The sequence below is a fragment of the Colossoma macropomum genome, unplaced genomic scaffold (assembly GCF_904425465.1).
Source record: "Colossoma macropomum unplaced genomic scaffold, Colossoma_macropomum, whole genome shotgun sequence".
Taxonomy (NCBI): Eukaryota; Metazoa; Chordata; class Actinopteri; order Characiformes; family Serrasalmidae; genus Colossoma; species Colossoma macropomum.
The window spans coordinates 29,121,788-29,136,218 of record NW_023494804.1 but is presented as its reverse complement, the minus strand read 5'-3'; the positions used below and the strand labels follow the sequence as shown (position 1 = coordinate 29,136,218).

General features: G+C 42.2%; 1 protein-coding gene across 2 annotated transcripts; it reads right to left on the bottom strand.

Moving 5' to 3' along the window:
• Positions 1–10,634: 10,634 nt before the first annotated feature.
• ovca2 (OVCA2 serine hydrolase domain containing) lies at positions 10,635–14,118 on the bottom strand. 2 transcript variants are annotated; one of them, XM_036595851.1, is made up of 2 exons: positions 13,800–14,118; positions 10,635–11,380 (listed from the first exon to the last, which is right to left on the bottom strand). In XM_036595851.1, exons 1-2 carry the CDS (start codon positions 13,945–13,947, stop codon positions 10,863–10,865), a joined length of 666 nt encoding a protein of 221 aa, XP_036451744.1. In that variant the 5' UTR covers positions 13,948–14,118; the 3' UTR covers positions 10,635–10,862. The 2 variants fall into 2 exon arrangements, with proteins under 2 accessions (XP_036451744.1, XP_036451745.1); XM_036595852.1 differs by lacking the exon at positions 13,800–14,118 and adding an exon at positions 12,981–13,349.
• Between the last annotated feature and the right edge of the window lie 313 nt (positions 14,119–14,431).

Genomic DNA, 14,431 nt, shown 5'->3' with positions numbered 1-14,431 from the left:
TCTATCTCTGACCTTTCCCTTAACCTGCTCCAACTGGGGAAAACAACTTAAAACAAACGCCAGCACCACTGAGGAGAAATATACAGCAGACTGAAGGGAAAGTACATCACAGTTCTCAATCTACACTCTCAGAAACAAAGGTACTAGACTGTCTCTGGGTCAGTTCCCCTCCTGTCACTGGGGTGGAACCCTCAAGGCTCCATCTCAGTACCTTTAGTCAGGGAACATAACTGAAGCATAATCCACTGAATGATATGTTCTAAGCTGTGCTGACTCCACACACCCCGTCTCGTCTCCAGGCTTTTATTTTACTGTTCTGTTTAAAACATTCGGTTATGAAAAGGTACAAATACGAACTTTTCACCTGGAAACACTTATTTAAGGTTCACAATCAGACCTTAAAACCACTGTTGGAGCTTTGAGGGAACATTTACACTGTTTGTACCTTGATGAACGAGAAACGTACCTGAACAGAACCTTTATTTCTAACAGTGTAACAAACCCTCAGATCAAAATCCATGAAGAATCTCAAGGTATTTGGTTCTGAAAATGCTTTTGGATGACACCTTCTAGGAGAAGATCCGGATAATGAGAAAACAAACAGCAGGGTTTCTCAATTCTCCTTTCGTTGTAGTGTGCTGCCCTCTACAGGCCAAAGTGTAGAACTGCAGATTTATATGAAAGCACAGTGTACTGTCAGGATCTAGATGAGCAAAAGCATCTGTTTTATAATGCTGTTTATGATTAACTCGTGTTATATTTCCATTATCATCTTTTTTTTATCATCTTTGTGCTTCAATGCTTCTGGGGAAACTGGCTCCGGATCCAAAGTGCTTACAAAGGTAACTGAGCTTTTTCTAAATGGATTTGTTATTTCTGTAAAAGAAAAATAAATAAAGTTACACAGTATAAAAATAAAGCCTTTGCTGACACTTTAACTGAAATAGTTTTTCTCATTTGTCATTAAACCGAAGACAGATACAAAGTCTGTCTGTGGGTCAGAGAGAGTATTAAAAGTCCTGGGCTGTCCTGTGGACCGATGTGGGGTCTCTCGTCCCGGCACAGTGAGAGACTATGTGCTGATATTGAACCCCCAGCACATAAACTCTTACTGTTCAGGGCAGAAAGCAGGGAGGTGGAACACTAACGTACGTCTAACCTATAGAAGATCAGTTTCTAATCAGTACCTGTTGTACATAAACTTACCACTATTCAGTGGTGTAACTGCTGGGGGGGCAGGGAGGTAATCGCACTGGGGTCCGTGGTGACCCGACCCCCTAAATACTGTCACAGTTGTAAATTTATGACTCATAGAAAGATCCACTTTCCTAACAACACCAGTTATCTTCCATCAACACTACACAGACAGTCCTGACATCTATTTAATTACCTATTTGTAATGCATCTCTATGGTAACCACTTTCAAATAGATCATTAACGACTTGATTCATAATATATTCATTATTTATAACTCAAAAATCTTAAACGAGCAGCCTTATGTAAACATGTCTAACGTTAGAGTCTGGTGGGTGGAGTGACATGCCTTGAGACCATGTTTGAGACAACTTATTTGACATAATAGTGAGTAAACAAGCAGATTAATTGATTACTTAATTAAGTAATTACTAAAAATAAAATTTAACATTTTTGTTATTTTGTCATCAATTTTTGTGTCTTTTGCACTAAAGCCCCATAAAATCCTACTTATGCCACTTATACTATTGTTACTTCCACTATTAATATTACTACTACTAATAATAATAATGATCTATTCTTATTACTACTTCTACTAGTATATAACACTATAAAACAATATAAAACTAATAATCTACTTCTACTATCAGCACTGCTATTATATACAATATAATATATATAGAATACTTATCATTTCCCTCCAAATGCTCCATCTTCTACAACTGCTACTAATTCAGTACTTAAAATACAGCTATCAAAAGCAGATCTTTGGAGTGATGCCACAGAAGAAACACTTTTGGTTCTGTAAAGAACCTTTCAACGGAAGGTTCTCTAGAGAACACCTTTTTTTGAAAATGAGACACGTGAATGTCATGAACCCTTTAAAGCTTAAAGAAACTCCACATGTATGTTTAGGTTTTATACCCAGTTAAAGTCCATATATGGAAACTAAGCTGCCAAAGAACAGCGTGACTTGAACACAAAAACAACGTATTTACATTCCCTAATCAGGCATAACACTCTGACCACCTCCTTGTGTCTACACTCACTGTCCATCAGCTCCGCTGACCGTATAGTTTCACTCTGTAGTTCTACAGTTACAGACTGTAGTCCATCTGTTTCTCTGCATAGTTTGTTAGCCCCCTTTTACCCTGTGTGTTGCGCTGGTACGAGTGGATCAGACACAGCAGTGCAGCTGGAGTTTTTAAACACTTTGTCCACTCACTGTCCACTTTATTAGACACTCCTACCTTGTCGGTCCACCTTGTAGATGTAAAGTCAGAGACGATAGCTCATCTGCTGCTGCACAGTTTGTGTTGGTCATCCTCTAGTCTTTCATCAGTGGTCACATGACGCTGCCCACAGGACGCTGTTGGCTGGATATTTTTGGTTGGTGGACTGTTCTCAGTCCAGCAGTGACACTGAGGTGTTTAAAAACTCCAGCAGCACTGCTGTGTCTGATCCACTCAGACCAGCACAACACACACTAACACACCACCACCACGTCAGTGTTACTGCAGTGCTGAGAATGATCCACCACCCAAATAGTACCTGCTCTGTGAGGGTCCATGGGGGTCCTGACCACTGAAGAACAGGGTAACAAACTATGCAGAGAAACAGATGGACTACAGTCTGTAACTGTAGAACTACAGAGTGGAACTATACGGTCAGTGGAGCTGATAAAGTGGACAGTAAGGGTAGAAACAAGGAGCTGGTTTCATACCATGGCTGATCGATGTATATCCACCTCTATAGCCTATAGAAATACAAACTGCTTTTTGGACACAGCCATGTGACAAATTCCACCTAAAGTCCAGCCTGCATTAGTCTGACCGCTATGGTTAGACGTGACGCATCTAAATGACATTTCCCTCATCGGAGGAGTCTGATCACATTAAAGATATTGAGATGAAACAATAAATTATCTGGAGTGAAAGGACTCGGAACAAACCCCCTCTTCCCTCCTCCTCCTCCTCCTACTCCTCATGACTCACATTCACCCTCACTAAGGCACCTGTCAGGCTGCCAAACCACAAGAATGCCTCTGACAGGAGCCCAGCAGACCCCAAACCCCCTGATCCCCCACCATGTTGTGAAGAACGAGAGAAAAGCAGGAGAAAGAGAGTCAGAAAGACACAGAAGAGAGAGAGAAAAAGCACGAGAGTGGTGTAAAGAGTAGCTCTGACGTGAAAAAGAGTGGTGAAAGAATCGGGATGGGCGTGGCCTGGCTGCGGCGACGGTACGCACTGTCCACATAAACAGGAAAACCATCAAGCAGAGGGAAGTGTGTGTGTGCGAGTGAGCGTGTGTTAGCCAATGTTTGGCCCGAGCTGGAAGCGAATAATAAGTGACTCTAACCGCACTCAGATGGTCAGATTCCTCTCACAAACAGGCTGTACTGAAGCAGCGAGGACGCTGTGTGTGCCCTGAAACAGACCCGTCCTCGAGTCAAGAAAGAATGACGCAGAGGAACCTCACACAGACCCCACAGAACCCCACAGAACCCTCCAGAACATACCTACTGCTTTTCTGGGTCAGCTCGAGCTCTGAGGAATAACAATTACAACACCACATTTCATCACCGTTGCGCAACAATCAGGCCACAGCCGCTCTGCCGAGGCTGGTCTTATCGGTGTCTCCTATCAACTGTCCACTCCTACACTTCATACACCCTTAAGAAGATGGTTCTTCAAGGGTCCTTTGGTAAAGGGAACGGTTCTGATTAATTCTAATGTGTTTAAGTGGTTCTGTGTGGAACCTTTTTGAATAAGGTTCTACTTGGCACCAAAAACCGTTCTTCTGTTGTTACGAAGCCTCTAACACTTTTTCCCAGAGGAAAGGAAAGTTCTAAATGAGATCTCCTCTTAATCTCAGGTTCTTCTCCTGGACATGATTAAGTCCAGTTTGAGATCAAAAGGAGATCTCATTTAGTACATTTCTTTCCTCTGGGAAAAACTGTTAGAGGCTTCGTAAGAACAGAAGAACCCTTTTTGGTGTACCGTAGAACCATATTCAAAAGGGTTCCACACAGAAATGAGATCTCCTCTTGATCTCAGGTTCTCCTCCTAGACACGGTTAAGTCCAGTTTGAGGTCAGAGTGAGATTAAAGCCGTTTTCTCCTGTTTCTGAGAAATAAAACTCTTTGATCAAAATGTCGTCCCACATGTGGATTAACTCTTTAGAGTCTGACTCGTCTCAGCTGAGTCTCAGCTGAGTAATATCTCCATAAGAACAGTGTGAGATCTCATCGTTCTCTTATACAGCTCTGTTCTAGATCACAGAACCCACTCAGCAGTCTGTCAGCGCAGAAGGAGAACTCACACTTTTCTGCTTCATCACCAGAACGTCTCACAGTGAGACGCTGATGTTAATCTCCTCTTTTCTCCTGAGGAGGTTCAGGAGGAACAGCTCAGAAATCAGAGATATAATACTGAGATCTGCTTTATTTCTCTGAGACGATCTTAAGACGGATCTTTTTTTTCCTCTGGGTTGGTGCTATATAGAACCAAAACATTCTCCATCAGTCTGAAGAACCATTTCACCATGCAGAGAACCATTTAAGCATGAAATGGTTCTATATAGAACTTCTAAATAGAGCCACTCCCTTTACTGAAGAACCCATGAAGATCATGCCACCTACTGTTTCTGCTGCCAGCATTACATCAATAGATCTCCATGTATATCAAAATATAAACAAAGTCATTCGGAGTGGTTTAATGTGGAGTTCTCTGTTCTAGAATAACTGTCAGAACTGTTCACAGTGGTGGTGATAGGAACCAGACATCTGCCTCTTAAAGTGACCACACAAAAAGCTGTTATATGAAGTGTTTATGAATATTCTGTCTGATGCTTGAGACGTTGTTTTATAATAGATTATAAATATATAGATATAATAGAAAAGATTTTAGCCTGAAACATTTATATTTTAAGGACATTGATGGCGCAGTGGTACATACAGGGCACTATAAGGCAAAATAGTCCCCAAAGTGTTTATTAATCAGATTCGCCACTGTTTCACCAAGATCAACATTACATACAAAACTCAGACGTGTAGGTTAGCTGGTCATTTTACATAGTAACCAGGTGAAATGTAGGTAAAGCAACTCCTGGTTCCTGTCACCACCACTGTAAAGAAATCTGAGTTTCTCTAATGAACCGTTTCACATCAAAGCGCTCTGAATGACTTTGTTTACATCTCAACCACTGAATTATGCAGACATGTTTCTCTTTGAGGACAAATTCCAAGTAGACAACAATGCACTTTATGCTTTTCCTGCTGCTAAATGATGCAAATCGCAGTTGTCAGAAGAAAACCTCGTATCTCCATTTTTGACATTTTTCAGTTTTTGACATAATTTGAAAATATCTGTTACCCTTTACATAAGGGTATGTAAATTTCATCATGAACGGACTAAAAGAAACGACCCAAAATAACTTGGTAAAAATTCTGGTTCCATTGACTTACATTGAAAGTAAAGTAGGTTTTTTCCGTCTCCTGTAAAGTTACCATTTTGGAGATACGAGGTAAATAGACTCCACTAGTCATCTGCTTTCTCTGCTCCCAGGACTACAGCAACTTCATAACCATCTCCCTATACTGTAATAAGTAATGCATTGAATTTAATTCATTTCAGTCTGCACATCATTCTGTCTTTCCGTTTACTTTACTTTTGCCAATACCTGTGTTGACGGCAATTCAATGCATCACTTTTTGAAGTGTGTTTCATTCATCCGGCCCACTATTCCTCTTTCCGCTGCACAATCCACCCACTCCATCCTCTAACTCCCCTCCCTGTTTGTAAATACTCAACCTGTGTGTCCAGAGGACATGTCTGAAAGCACTGGGCGTCTGAAATGAACAGCTTTGTCCACTTAAAACAGGCATCTCATTATGCTCTCATTTTATCTCCATGTGAATGCAGTAGTTAAACTGAGGACGTGCATTGAATATACTTGCACATAATTTCCGTATGAATAAAATAGATTACATCACGGTTTTGTCTTTCACTTCACTTATTTTGGCAACACTTGCGTTAATGTAGTGCGTTATATTCAATGCTGGAAATGCGGTACACATTTGCAGTACTTTTTGAAGTGCATGCTGGATCAATTTCATTAGGGAAAGCAGCCAAATTCATGACACCACTGATTGAGATCACAAGCACTCAAAAGATACATAAAAAAGCAGACGCAGACATCACCAGATCATGATCCCTGCTATGGCTAAAGCACCACAAACGCCTGAAATCCAGCCCAGACCATTCAAACAGACAAAACGCCATGGAACCACAACAGCACATTGCAACTGCGTTCAAAGGACGCATGCAGCAAAAGAAAACGACGCAGGTAAAGCTAATGCCAGCAATGAGGAGCAGAAAAGATGACGATGACGATGATGATGATGATGATGATATAATCCATTCGTGAAGCTGTCAGAGAAGTAAACAGTCTCATTTCCCATAGGCCAGAATCCATGTGGTCCTCAAAGTCTAGGTGAGACTGCAGCACTGCTGCCGCTCTTATACAGACCCACCAAAGTTCCACCTTCCAGCTCCATTCTCTAAGCCCCGCCTCCAGAGGCCCCCAGCCCTAAATGAGTCTCCAGCACTTTCCCGCCTTCGACTCTTTTACTTCTTTCCACTCCACCCCCCCGAATCAAAACACAACCCGAGTGACGCACTCTCCCCTCTCCTCCCTCCAGACGGACGATTCCCCAAACTTACACAACTCTTCCCATCCCTCTCGCCCAGTCACTCGCTCCCTCCGTGGCTGCTGTTGTGCAATAGGACAGATTCCTGAGACGGAGAGTCACGACCCTGTTGTAAAACTTACTGGCAAAGAAGTTCTCTTCTCCTCTCCTTTCTCTCCACCAGTTCTTTCGCTCTTATCAAAACCATGTGTTTGTGTGCAGAAGGACCGCCGTGCCGCAGAGGAGAAGAAAAGGCAGGCAAACAAAAAGCAGAGACAGGCTTGTGGGAAGGATGAGGTGAAAGAACAAAACAGTCAGATAAAAAAGAGAAGATTCCAAAAGAGCAGCACCGACACCAACTAACAGCACCGAAAGCACTTTCCACGTAGAAACAGATGAACAAGAAATGAACCAAAGATAAGCACAGGGGCGACAGTAAAGCAGAGTGATGATGGTTTGTTTCCATAAAAAACAAACAGGAGGGAGGGAGGGAGGAGGATGAGTGCAGGCATGTGGGCTTGTGGTGCAGCGCTCCTCCGGCAGAAAAACAAACCGGTTGTCAACCACATCACGCAGCCGGCCCGGCTTCATTCAAACCCCTCATCTGGACGGCAGCCTGCGAACGTCCACGCAAACATTCCGTCCAAACTCACACGGCAATCCACAAACAGAGGAGATCTACGTGGTGCTCAGACTGGACGGCTTAAAAGCCTGTATTCCAGCCACAACTACAGTCATAAGCATAGTGGTTTACAGCTCCACAGTGGTTTGACAGCTCCTGAGTAAATTGAGTCAGAGAGCAGGGGAAGGTGAGGGGACACACTGGCTGCACAGAGAGAAAAACAGGGCACAATCCCCAAACATCTGGAAATGATCAAGCCTGCAATACTGGAGCACGAGCTGACTTAAGCTACAAGAGAACACAGAGTTCCCGCACATGGACGCACACACGCACACGCTTTTCTGTCTGTGTAGACGGGCTCGGGCGCCCTAACACCTCTAGTTTGTCAACTGAGTTGCCAGTGTATTGGGCACACCTACCTGGTCCCTAATCTCCCTATTTTTGTATATTTCTAGTTGTATATATGACTGTAGGTAGGTTTTTTGTATATATTCTTCTTTTTATATTGTAGCACCCTTATTATTATAACTGTCCTGTGCTGTGTGACTCATACTGGCTGCTAAATTCCTTCAGGATCAATAAAGTAACTATTTATCTATCTATCTATCTATCTATCTATCTATCTAGAGGGAAGAAACAGAAAATGTAACAAAAAACTAAATAAAAGTCCCAAAACCTAAATATAATATCATATTTTCAGGATTCAGAGTGTCCACCTTTTCCGGTTATTACAGCTTATATTCTCATCAGGGGACTCACTTTTTTCAAAGGGATCTTTTTACATGCTTAAAAACCTCCAAAGTTCAGTCGTAGAAGTTGGTTGTGCTTTCTGTTTCTCACAATCCAGGTAATCCCAAACACATTAAACAGTGTTGAGGTACGGGCTCTGGGGTGGCCAGTCCATCGTTCTGAGAACACCAGCAGCTTCTTTTCTTCCTCTTCTTTTCTGTTTATTTCCTTTTCTCAGTGAGGTTCTTCTTAACAGCCACACATCCTTTCAGACCCATAGCGCTGAGTTGTCTTCTCACAGTGGAAGGATGGAGAGAAACACCAGGTGAGAGTAGAGATTGATGTTCTCCTCTCTCTCGAAGACGAAAGCTTTAAATACTGTTTATCTGATGGGGCAGTTTTGGCGTTCTGACCGCTTACACAGTTATCAGGAGTCCAAGCTTCTCTTCACCTTTTGTTATTTTTTTGAACTCCAATTTGGGAAACTCCTGTTAGTTTCCTTCGATTTTCACCTAAAATTATGCAAGTGGATTATTTTATATCTGATCTCCCCAGAAATGTGTTCTAAAAATGAGTAACCAGGGTCAGGGATAGCTACTGAAAAATCAGTAGTTGGAAAAATTAGTAGCTACTTTGTAGCTACTTTCCCAGAAAAAAAGTAGTGGATACTTTTTAGCTACTTTCAAAGCATGACTGTCAGAATGTTTGTGAATCTCCACCTGACACTCCAAACAAGCCCAACTGACAGTGTGAACAAGACACTGCATTTAATCATGAGCCAGAAAGAAACACAACTGAAAAGCTGCAAATCTACAAAAAGATCACCAAAAAGTGAGTTTAATGTAACCAACAGTCAAACTCACACAACCAAACAACTTTGTACAAAGCGTTTTCAACTGTTGAAATAAAACTGCTCTAATTTAAACATTGCAGTAAGATGTGCAGACAGACGCGACATTCAGAGACCGTTAAACTTCAGCAACACTTTAGGCCCAAAATCCTCATCAGTGACTCTGGCTCTGCGCAGGACTGTTAGTAACAGACTACTAGGAAAATGTCATTTCCGCTGTAGCTAAGCCAGGGGGCCAGGGGGCGGCAACACACGGCTCCTTAACCGCCCTGTTACGGCTCCACAGCAGAACTTCGTTTGCTCGAACTGTCCACGGCTCAGTCAGGATTGCACAGTCGCTTTGTAGGCGCTACAGCTATTAGCTACAAAAATGTGTAGTTAGCTACAAAAAGTAACGCGCTACTTAGCTACTCCCCCATCCCTGTGAGTAACATACACATAATTTGACTAAAATGAAATAAATCAAAGGTGGTGAAAGGTTTATAACCTTACAGGGTCACTGATGGGAGCCCATCTCTTACTGCACAATTTGTCTGCAATGCCAATGTACCTTATAAACCTGCACCAGCAGCAACACACAACTAGCACATGGGCAGAGCTGCTGAGATCAGCTCAAAAAAAGGTCAGTACTGGGGCTAACAGTGGCCCCAGGGCCCATAAGTGGTATAAGCAAGGCTCATGAGCCAACAAGGGGCCCTACACATTATTTATGTTCTACTGTTTCATTGTCTTTTTACTCTACCTTTTCTGTAACCAAAATAAATGACATTAATTCTTTTTCACTTTCGTATGTAAATATCGATACTCCATGCGGAATACTTGTGAAACATCTCTATAGTGTAAAGGTTTTTTGCTTTTCTATTCATAATGTTTATATTAATTCCTCATCAATCCCATGTATAATATAAATCAGTACCTCAGGCGCAATTCTGGTAAAATATCCTTACAGTGTACATATTGTTTGCTTCTTTATTTATAATTGTTTATATTGTTGATTTTTGTGAAGGATAGAGTTTATATGTTTTATCTTATTTTTTACCTTTAGTATTACATATATTGTCTATATAGTAACAAGCAACAAACTGTAAATAAGGTTAATTATCTGCTTGTTAATTCTCTTCTGGTTGCTTCTTTTCTTGAGTGTCTTCCTCTCCCTTTGCTACCGTAGCACTGAGAATTTCCCCACTGTGGGTCTAATAAAGGATTTTAAAGGATCTTATCTTATCTTACCTCACCTCATCTAAAATGATCTAAATCTTAAATTATGATTCATGTGGGGATGTCCACTCAGGTGGGACGTCACTTAAGGCCTCCAAAAAATCAAAAATACCCCTGACTGGTCTCTTTCTACTGATGACAGTGCATGTCTATAGTAGGTGTACCTGATAAAATGGCCAACGAGTGTAGATACAATTCAGGTATATCCAATACCAAAATTACTCTGCCAAAATTAATTGTACTAAAATACACATAGGGCCACATTAAACGTGTTCAGAGTACTGATATGATTCATGAACACAAATGTGAACAAACCAATATTTAAACCAATATTTAAAATTTTATTCAAGTATCTGCGCCCTGAGAACTTCAGTAAAACATTTTAGTTCACACAGACCCAGAAGCCGAGTCATGATATTACTTTTTAAGTACAGTATGTATTTTAGAGAATTTGAAATTCAGTATAAATTGAACAATCTGCCACATATACATGGTTTCCCATAATAAAGGACATTCAGAAAGTCTTAGGTAAAGGCTATTTGTCCCAGCTCATCCTCCTCCTACTGAAATCTCTGTAGAAATTCCTGGTAGATTTGTTTCTGTGCAGAGGCAGCAGGAATGAAATGTCCACCCGGGTGAGTAAGGATATGAGCTCCAGGGAACACAGGCAGCAGGTCTCGGCTCATCTGCTCCGGAATAACTTTGTCTTCCTGTCCGAATACGTGCAGGGAAGGCAAAGTGACCTGAAGGTCCTCGTAGAAGTGCTGATGCTGGGCACAGGCACTGCGGAACCCCGCCACCAGGATAGCGAAGCGGAAGTTAAAAGCAGGCTCTAGTTTTCGCTCCTGCAGGGCACATACCATGGCCACAAGGGCGGCACCCTGACTGAAGCCCAAAATGCCATCAAAGGGGCCCATGTCCTTCACCGCCACTCGGAGGGCGTCCAGACTCTCATCTAGACCCAGGCTGCTCTCGCACTCCTGCCTGGCGTCAAAGCTGCGTTCCTGGACATCGGAGAACCACCAGCCCCTCTGATCTTCATCACTCACTTTGGAGGATTTCTCTTGATCTGGAGAGTCTGGTGGAGACAGAGTGCATTAGCAGGCCACAGACACACAGAAAAAAAAACAGAAGCTATTTCCAAAGAACTTCTTGCACAATAAATGCCAAAATTAGGGATGCACCAACATGGAAACACTGGGCCGGTGCCAATGTTCAATATTTCTCATGTGTGTATCTGCTGAGTCTGTAGATATCAGGACTCAATGCACTTCAATCTGCATTACAGAGAAATTGAACATTTGTTTGTAGAGGATTACGAACGCAGTAAACTGAATAACATGTAGGCATTTTAGCACAACAGCCCAGCTTTGCCTGAACCTCTGGAAAACAATAAACTCAATCAAATACCAGTTTGAATTACCAGTCAAATAATAATTGGTCTGAGGCCAATGAAGGTTTTATAACAGTGATCTGATATGGGTTCAATATCACAGCACAAGCTACCTCTTGAAGGTCTTTTAGGAATACTTTATGTACAGAGGGGGCAAGAATGTGTCTGTGTGGAGATGAATAATCTATTACATTGCCTATATCATAAAAACAACAACAAACTCATTTCAAACCATAAGAGTTAAATAAATTAAGAAGTTTATAAACGTATGTTTTACTCTCACGTCCCACGAAGTCTATATATCTAAACTAACCTGTAAAAACAGCCTGTTTCATTCTAATACAGGGGTGTCCAAAGTCCAGCCCCAGGGCCAAATGCGTCCCGGGGACAGATTTTAATCGGCCCCTGGCTTCTGTTTTAGAGTGTGTTATAAGTAGCCCTCCAACCAGTACACTGCACTCCTTCCTTCAACCTGATGGGGGCGGCAGTGCTGTAAGATTACAGTGCAACGCTGCACTGCGGTAATGAAGTTAGCTAAAGACTTTCTTCTCTGACTGACCTGCAGCTTCATTAACTGACCACATTTAGTCCAGACAGCAGCCATAAAGCTTAAACTAACACTGAGAGCCACAGATTCTGATGGAAATTGGAACTTTTTCATCGAAAGCCTCAGAAAATGAGCCTCAGGAGAGAAACTAAAGCACCAAACTCTTTTCAGAGCAAATTCAAATTCAGCTCAGTAAATATTAACCCTTTAATCGTGGCGATTATGCTGTTTAATCTGCTCTTCTTGTTTAATAAAGTAATTTGCTTTTGCATTTATGATGTAACAAAACCAAAAATGTACTGATTTTTACCTATATTTATTTAGCCTGAACAAATAAACACCAGAATAGGAAAATGTATAGGTTACACACGTGGTGCTGTCACTCTTAAATAATTTAATAACTCGTTATAAGCGCCGACTGATCCGAATCCAATCCAACAATGAGAGAAGCCTTGTGCATCTTGTATACAGTGATAGGAAACACGGCGTCTATGCGCTATTTTTTGAAAGTTAATAATCTGTAAATGATGTTTTGGCCCTCAGATATTTTTACACTGTATAATTTGGCCCTCTTTACAAAAGAATGTGTCTGTGTGGAGATGAATAATCTATTACATTGTCTATATCATAAAAAACAACAACAAACTAATTTAAAACCATAAAAATGAAATAAATTAGGAAGTTTATAAACGTATGTTTTACTCTCCCGTCCCACGAAGTCTATATCTCTAAACTGACCTGTAAAAACAGCCTGTTTCATTCTAATGCAAAGTCCAAAGTCCAGATATTTTTACACTGTATGATTCGGCCCTCTTTACGAAAGGTTTGGACGCCCCTGTCCTAAAAGATAAACAGAGATTTGAAAACGGTAACGTACGAACGAATCATGTCTGTTTCTAGTAAATAAGTGATAAGAATAATGAGCTCAGGGAGGAGCATCACCAAATGACCGTAAGATACGGTTTGATCAGAAAATTACAAGAAAGGAAGCTGATTGGAATCTATACAACTGTAACACACAGTTTTGGTAAGGTGGCTCAGTTTCGACCCCCTTACTACTCAAAATTACGGAGCCCCGCTGGTGACTTCCTGTATAAATAAAAATAATGCGTGGCCACACCTTATTAACGCGTGGGAACGAGATCCTAATGCATGGCCACGACTTAGTAAGGCGTGGAAACGAGATCACGGCTTACTAAGTCCTGGCCACGCATTAGGATCTCATTCCCACGCTTTACTAAGTCGTGGCCATGATTTAATCATCTCGTTCCCACGCTTTACTAAGTCGTGGCCACGCATTATTTTTATTTATACAGGAAGTCACCAGCAGGGCTCCGTACAAAACGTACAGAAACCTTTTGGGGTTTTTTTGGGGGGAAGGGGGGGGGGTACTGAAACCATCACTCTGTCTGTTCTGTTGACTTTACTTCTTCCAGCTGTGCCCACAGCTGCTGTCCGCTGTCTCAGGTTAAATCAGAGGACCTGACTTTACTGAATTCTGCTCTAGTTAATGACCGTGCGGCGCTGTTCCCTCCACTGGCTGACCGAGTTACGCACTGTGAGCGGGGGGGACCCGGTGCGGCGCGTCCAGGAACACCAGCTCTCCGTGTTTTCGGAGCAGCTTCCGCAGAGCTCCGGTCTTCTCCCGGAACGAGCCGGCGCTCTGCCGGTAACCGTGAACACAGAGGATCCGCAGCGGAGCCATGCGCGACCTACGGACACGGAGCCGCCTCAACACCCGGGATGTAGTTTATAAGCTGCGCACGACTCTCAGTCAAAACGCCGCCCGACAAACCGAGGAAACCCCGGAAAAACGATCCGTACAACTGTCGGAAAAATGACAGAACCCAGAAAAACTACCCCCACTTCCGACATGCACGACTCCTAACCGGAGCCGTGTTGAAACATCGCGAATATAAGGTTCCGCCTGCGGAGCCCGCAGAGCATACGTAGGCGATACGTCTGCGCGTCCGCCATGTTGGAGCGGTCAAGATCCGCTTGTGAACAGATTCACTTGTACTGAGAGACGAAGAGTCTCAGGATTAAATCAGCCACAACTTCCTTATTACTCAACCGATTTTCACCAAATCTGTTTAGTTATAATCCTCAGACACAGATTAAGGCCCTAATAAAATACAAATTAGATATACTGTATGTTCTGGTAGTGGAATGTACGGTACATCTAACCC

Excerpts from the sequence above, each read along its gene's own strand:
- ovca2 (XM_036595851.1), bottom strand. The coding sequence starts at position 13,947 with ATGGCTCCGCTGCGGATCCTCTGTGTTCACGGTTACCGGCAGAGCGCC. Across the intron at positions 11,381-13,799 it reads CCGGGTCCCCCCCGCTCACA|ACTCTCCAGATCAAGAGAAA; the intron begins GTGCGTAACTCG and ends TGTCTCCACCAG.